Consider the following 6,807-nt stretch of genomic DNA (forward strand, 5'->3'; position numbering starts at 1 on the left):
GCCCCCTCGGCGGCGCAGGAAATCGTAATAAAAACAGCAATAAAAATAATAACAGCAAAGAAGGAGGGAGCTGCGGCGCACCCCCCGCCCATCGCCCTGTCTCCCTGCGCTCCCACAGCCCTCCCCGAGGGCGAGACGGGGCGGGGGCGCGGCGGCCCCCCGGCGGCGGGAGGAACCCCCGGTGCCGGCGGCGGGGGCGCGGGCGAGGGGCCGGGGCCGGGATCGCGGCGGCGGCGGCGGGGCGGGGGCGCTCACCGCGCAGGCGCGGCCGGCACTGTCGAAGAATCGAGGCGGCAGCGCGCAGAGGCGGCGGTGGCGGCTGGAGCCCGGCACGGCACGACGCCGCCGCCAGCCCCGGCCCCGGCCCCCGCGGCAGTCCCCGCCCCGCCCGCCGCGCCGCGCCGGCCCCCGCCGCCCCGCGCCGCCCCGTAGTAGCCAGCGAGCGGGGGAGCCGTGCGGGCGGCAGCGGCCGCAGCCCTGCGCCAGCCGCGCCGCGGAGATGCGCGTCCCCGCCGCCCTGTGAGCGCCGCCGGCGGAGACGGCGAGGGGAGCGGCGTCCCCCGCAGCGGCTCTGCCTGCCGGGGCGCCCGCCGCGCCCCGCTCCAGCGCACGGAAGAGGAAGGCGAGGGGGAGGGGGCCCGGCGGACGGTCCCGCTGCGGCCGCGGCGCCCGAGCCTCCCCGTCGGGACTCCGGTGGCGAGGGGCGGAGGAGGCGGCGGCCGGAGCCGGAGCGGGGGGCGCTCGCCGCTGCCCCGGGGCCGGGACATGTCGTCGGCGGCGGTGGCGGCTGCTTCCCGCAGGCAGTCGTGCTACCTGTGCGACCTGCCCCGCATGCCCTGGGCCATGATCTGGGACTTCACCGAGCCCGTCTGCCGGGGCTGCGTCAACTACGAGGGCGCCGACCGCGTGGAGTTCGTCATCGACACGGCGCGGCAGCTGAAGCGGGCGCACGGCTGCTTCCCCGAGGGCCGGGCCCCGCCGCCGCCCCACGCCAAGCAGCCGCCGCTCTCTGCCAAGGAGCTCCTGGCGCAGCAGCAGCAGCTCGGCCACCCCGCGGCGGCGGAGGCGGCGGCGCGGCCCCCGCCGCAGCCCCTGGAGCGCTACTCGCTGGCGGCCGAGCGGCCGCCGCCCCGCCTGGGCGCCGAGTACGGCGGCGGCCGGCAGGTCAACGGCATCCTGGTGCCCAACGGCTTCCCCAAGCCCGAGGAGCCGCCCGAGCTCAACCGGCAGAGCCCCAACCCGCGGCGGACGCACGCCGTGCCCCCAACCCTGGTGCCACTGGTGAACGGCGCCGGGCTCCCCGCCGCCATCGGCGGCCTGGGCAGCCGCGCCGCCGCCGCCGCCTCGCTGGCCGCCATCTCCGCCGCGCCCGCTCCGATGGCCGTGCCCGTCCCTCAGCAGCCGGCGGCGGCGGCGCAGGCGGCGGGGCAGGCGGCGGGGCAGCCCGGCGAGCTGGGGCACAAGCGCCCCGGCTCCGTCTCCTCCTCCTCCTCCTCCTCGGGCGGCGGCGGCGGCGCGGCGGGGGAGCACGACGGCGGCGCCAAGGAGAAGCGCGGCTCGGCCGAGAGCCTGCCGGCGGCGGCGGCGGCGGAGCTGGCCGCCGAGGGCAAGGGCCGGCCGGGCGGCGAGCAGGAGTGGCTGGCCAAGCCCAAGACGGTGCGGGACACGTTGCTGGCCCTGCACCAGCACGGCGCCCACGCCGTGCCCCCCTTCGACAGCAAGTTCAAGAAGGAGCCGGGCATGGCGGGCGGCAGGCTGCTGGGCTACGAGACCAACGGCGCGGTGGCCAAGCCAGGTGAGGCGGCGGGGGCCGGGGGGCGGCGGGCAGGGCAGGGCGGGTGTGTGTGTGTGTGTTGTTCTCCCGGCATGCGGGGCGGAGGGTGCCCGGGGGAGGGGGGAGGGGGGCCGCGGCCACCCGTTTCCGCGGTTGCACGGCGGTTGACCCCCGCGCCGCGCTGGTGCGTTGCGACTGCGCTGCCTTCTCACCCTCCTCCTCCTCCTCCCCCCCTCTGCCTCTGCAGGGGCCCGGGCCGCCCGGAAGAGGAAGCCTTCCCCCGAGCCGGAGGGCGAGGCGGGACCCCCGAAGATCAACGGGGAGGTGCAGCCCTGGCTGCCCACCTCGTCGGAAGGGATGAAGCTGCCGCTGACGGCCACCCCTTTCATGTCGCCCCCGCCGCCCACCGCCTCGCCCCACTCCAACCGGACCACGCCGCCCGAGGCGGCCCAGAACGGCCAGTCCCCCATGGCCGCCCTCATTTTGGTGGCGGACAATGCCGGGGGCAACCACGCCTCCAAAGACGCCAACCAGGTCCACTCCACCACGCGGAGGAACAGCAGCAGCCCCCCCTCGCCCTCCGCCATGAACCAAAGAAGGCTGGGCCCCGGCAGGGAGGTGCCGGGCCAGGGGGCCACCGCGGCGGGCGGGCTGGAGCCCGTGCACCCCGCCAGCCTGCCGGACTCGTCCCTCGCCGCCAGCGTCCCGTTGTGTTGTACCCTCTGCCACGAGCGCCTGGAAGACACCCACTTCGTGCAGTGCCCCTCCGTCCCCTCGCACAAGTTCTGCTTCCCCTGCTCCCGGCAGAGCATCAAGCAGCAGGGGGCCAGCGGGGAGGTGTATTGCCCCAGCGGGGAGAAGTGTCCCCTGGTGGGCTCCAACGTCCCCTGGGCCTTCATGCAGGGGGAGATCGCCACCATCCTGGCCGGAGATGTGAAAGTGAAAAAGGAGAGGGACTCGTGACTTGCCCGCTCTCGCCACCCGACGTCACCTTGAACTCGAACTGCTCGAATTCTGTATATATCTATAAATATATATATATAAATATATATATATCTCCAAGACAAGGGAAATGTAGACTTCATAAACATGGCTGTATAATTTTGATTTTTTTGAATACATTGTGTTTCTATATTTTTTGAAGACAAAAGGTATGTACTTATTATAAAGGCATTTCTTCTAATGCTTCTCTTTTTTTTTTTTTTTGTTTTGTTTTTTTCGTTTTGGTTTTTTTTCCCCTTTTGTTATAGCAACTATTTGTTGTGCTTCCCTGGTGACAGTTACTGTTCAATGTAGGCTGTGACTTGCACTGCTTTTTTTAGAGAGCACTTGGCAAACCAGAAATGCTTCTAGCTGTATTTGTATGCACTTGTTTGTTTTTTTTTTTTCTTTTCCTTTTTCTTTTTTCTTTTTCTTTTTTTTTTTTTTTAAATGCCAAATACACTTTCTGACATTGTAAAGATTGCCTTACTGTCTGTGATTCCTTATTCCTGGCCCCTGTCCTGTAGAGCTGGTCGCATGCAGGCTTGGTCTGAGGTGGCTGGGGAGAAGAGTGGCATAGCCAAGGCGGGGATGCCCTTTGCCATCCCACCGGCCAGGCAGCTTAGGGAGCAGGAGGGCTTTCTCCCAGGAATGCGCAGCTCGGGTTGCGATGGCAGATCCGCCAGATCCAGTCCCAAATTCCTCTGTGTTTCTCAAGGGAAATCGCCTCCAGAGTAGGATTCGGAGAGGTGTCCGAGCGGCGCTGTTGAGTTAGGAATTTCTGGGTTTGTTTGGTTTTGGTTTGGTGGTGGTTTTTGGTTTTATTTTTGGGGTTTTTTTTAAGGCAAAGTGACCACAGTTCAAATGATCAGTTGTAAGATTAGAAAACTGCATCTATTCATCAATTACACGCCATAACGTGGAATTTTGATAACGAACTTAATGATACGGTTGGCGAAGGCGCCAATGTAGCGCTGCCATCTCTGGAGGCCTTCAGCATCACTTCTGGGGCTTTTGTGTCTTTGGACAAAGATGGGGAGGTGGGGGAGAGACTGATTTTTTTCATTTTCTTTTCTTTTTTTCCTTTTAATGCTACTTTAATTTTCGGATAGTGCAGGTGGACTTTGAGTTTGCTTATCAGTCACTTCTAGTGCTGTTGCTATTGTTACTATCGCTGACCCGGTATTTCCAAGTAGTGGCAGGTACGGTGTGGTACAGTGACAGGGGTGACTGAGGCTCTGCCAGATTGCCCGCGGGCATATCAGTGACAGCCCAAATGTGGGTGGAGGAAACCTGTAATTTCCTTATTACGTGTGCTTGAAACAAACCGACTGCTATTCTTTGAAAATGAAAATATAAACTGGTTGAAATGAAAGCAATTAGGGCTGCACATCATGGCCCTGGCCCTGCCTTTTAAACTACTTTGGAGAACTCTTTGTAAAGCCACTTCTTTTGATCACGCTTCTGCATCACCAAGCAGACTTCTAAAATCAATAAATCATTGGTTACTAGAAATAGTTCGAGTCTTATAGTGATGTTTTTGTGCTGTTTATAGTTCGTTGGCAACACTGCAGCTGTAAGAGCCCTTCTGTTTTGAGGTGTTTATAACTTGGGTTATAAGCGGTTGTTTCTGAGCAAAGGGTGGCGAGGTCGTCCCTTCCCGGGACGGGCTAATAAACACTTTCAGTATTGGAAGAGGAGGAGGAGGAGGAAAAATCTGTTCAGCCGACTATAATTGGAAGAATTTTGGGTGCTTTTTAGTCAACTGTTCTTATTGTGATAATGTTCAGACTGCAATTTAATGCAGAGTTAGATCTTTTTTGGAAGACTACTTTTTTTTTTTTTTTTTTTTTTAAAGAAAACGAAATGGTCATTATTAGTATTTGAAGATCAGAACTGCACATGCACAGTAATTTTTTATGAAGTGTTTAATGAGCACACCCACTACATTGTGTTCCATATTACAGGTCAATGTAATATTAGATAAGACTTGCATGATAAACAAATTCATTGAGTCAATATTACGCTTTAAACCTTATACCTATAGTCAAGATTGGTGTCTTATGTAAACACATTTAGCCAATTTGAAGAAAACGCACATTATATATATATACCTATATATATACCTATATATAAAACAAACAACTGTAAAGGATTCTTTGGAACCACTATGATCTGTGTAAATGTGTATTTAGGCACTTTATTAAAAAAAAATGGATTTTGAGCTGATAGATGGTAACAAGTTCTTCAAAGTTGCTTGGCATAATACCTCACATGGGATGAAGCTCATGTTTTTGATTAAGGTGGTAACCCTACTCTTAAAAAAGAAGCAAAACCGAAACCCCAAAGCCTCCCTAAAAAGGCCCCCAACTTCTGTGTTACCAGGTGGCCCCGCTCTGAGCCTGCCGAGGGCGAGACATGCTCCTGACAAAGCACATACCCTTGTTTTGGGGCCGAGGGATGCTGGTGTGACTGGGCGGAGAGGCCCGTAAGGAAGCGTACCCTCCTCTTCCTCCCCGCCGGCCGCCCTGCTCCCGCAGCTCTCCGACTCCTGGAGAGGATGGAAACTTCCCGGCCGGTGATGCAGGCGGTGGCCCAGGAACAACGTAGCTGGAAAAAGAAATGGCTTGTGGTAGCTATGCTCACTCGGCTGACCGACGTTCAGCCCCCAGACCCCTGCCAAGCGTAATCTGCATTGTAAAAGTTAACTGCAAAAGAAAACCAAACAAATCTGAGAGTGTTCATGCATAACTCATTTTTCTCACATTCCGTGTTGCTTTTTTCCTTCTGGTTACTTCACTGAGTTACAGTAATGCTCTGGTGGATTCTCCCTTTATACCAGTTTACTACTTCCTGGGCTACAAGCTGGTTGTTTTTTTTTTTATTATTTTTTATTACTCTGAAGTCCTTTAGCTGCAACAGTGCTACTATTAATATTCCTTTTTAGACTTTTTCAAAGGTGGTACTGTAACTTGTGTAGTATTAAAAGTGTTTTAATGAAGAATGTGTGATTTATTATTTTTTTTTCAAGCACACTTCCATGACTCTTTTTTTTCAAAGATATTTTTTCCTGGCAGATCACCTGCATGGTGCTTTTGTTGATAGCTGCTGAACTAACCTGTTGCTGTTTTTCCATTATTTTTTTTGTACTTCTGGCACTAAGTGTATGGAAACAAGGAGCTTTAAATACTTCTGGGACTATTTTATTTATAAAAAAAGAAAACTCAAAAAAACTATAGTTGCCCAAGTGCAATTTTTTTCTTTTTTAAATTTCTTTTAATACCATTTCTGACACTTGGTTGTGAACAGGCAGCAGTGTGGGGCAAGAAGGGGTGCGTGGAGCTGCCGGGTGCTGCCCTGTGCCCGGGGCCCGGGGGTGGGAAAGGCGCTGCACAAGGGAGGCTTTGACCGCCTTTGCAGTGGCCTCAGAAAACCTGGTATGTTTGGGAGCTCTTTTTAGATGTGCTGTAAACCGGGCCATGGCAACCGCGTGTTTTTATGAGCTAGCACTTAGGCAAAGGGTATAAATACATTTGAGAGTGCTCTCTAGTGGCTTGTTATGTCAACAGAGCCCCTGGATCCTTTCCTTCTGCGCCCGGGCCAAGCCCTCCTCATCCGTTCTGCTGGCGGGCAGCCGCTCTCGGTGGGACAGGATGGGATGGGATGGGATGGGATGGGATGCTGCTCTGGAACACCCAGCCAGCCGCTTGCCCTCCCAGGACGATGGCTCGCCTGCAGCGGGGTGCCTGCCCTGCCAGTTGTACCCGCTGCCCGTGTCTAATGTGCCCCCCAATGTGAGACACCCTGTGTGATGTGCAGGGTGTTAGGGCGCAGCTGCGCTCCCCACACGACGAACACAGCCTCTACTCAGGCAGGAGGAGAAAACACTGGATCATGCAAAAATTAATGGCACCCGGAATAGCTGAGCTTGTAGTAAACTGAGATGTTTGTAGCCCCGACGCCTACCGCTTCAGCACCTGCATCCCCATGACAGGGCCACAGGTGGGAGGCGTCCAATAATTAGGCTTGAAAAGGCTCAACCCTTAGCATTT

At 56.8% G+C, this 6,807-nt stretch overlaps 1 protein-coding gene across 1 annotated transcript; it reads left to right on the forward strand.

The window, feature by feature from the left end:
* Positions 1-647: 647 nt before the first annotated feature.
* Positions 648-4,984, forward strand: IRF2BP2 (interferon regulatory factor 2 binding protein 2). Its single transcript, XM_040598927.1, has 2 exons — positions 648-1,795; positions 2,022-4,984. Exons 1-2 carry the CDS (start codon positions 766-768, stop codon positions 2,735-2,737), a joined length of 1,746 nt encoding a protein of 581 aa, XP_040454861.1. The 5' UTR covers positions 648-765; the 3' UTR covers positions 2,738-4,984.
* Positions 4,985-6,807: the final 1,823 nt, after the last annotated feature.

Source organism: Falco naumanni, chromosome 6 (genome assembly GCF_017639655.2).
Source record: "Falco naumanni isolate bFalNau1 chromosome 6, bFalNau1.pat, whole genome shotgun sequence".
In the NCBI taxonomy this organism is placed as follows: domain Eukaryota; kingdom Metazoa; phylum Chordata; class Aves; order Falconiformes; family Falconidae; genus Falco; species Falco naumanni.

What these genes read in the sequence shown, in the direction of transcription:
- IRF2BP2 (XM_040598927.1), top strand. Translation starts at nt 766, where the DNA reads ATGTCGTCGGCGGCGGTGGCGGCTGCTTCCCGCAGGCAGTCGTGCTAC. An exon ending in CGGCGCGGTGGCCAAGCCAG is followed by an intron (nt 1,796 to 2,021) that starts GTGAGGCGGCGG and finishes CTGCCTCTGCAG; the next exon opens with GGGCCCGGGCCGCCCGGAAG.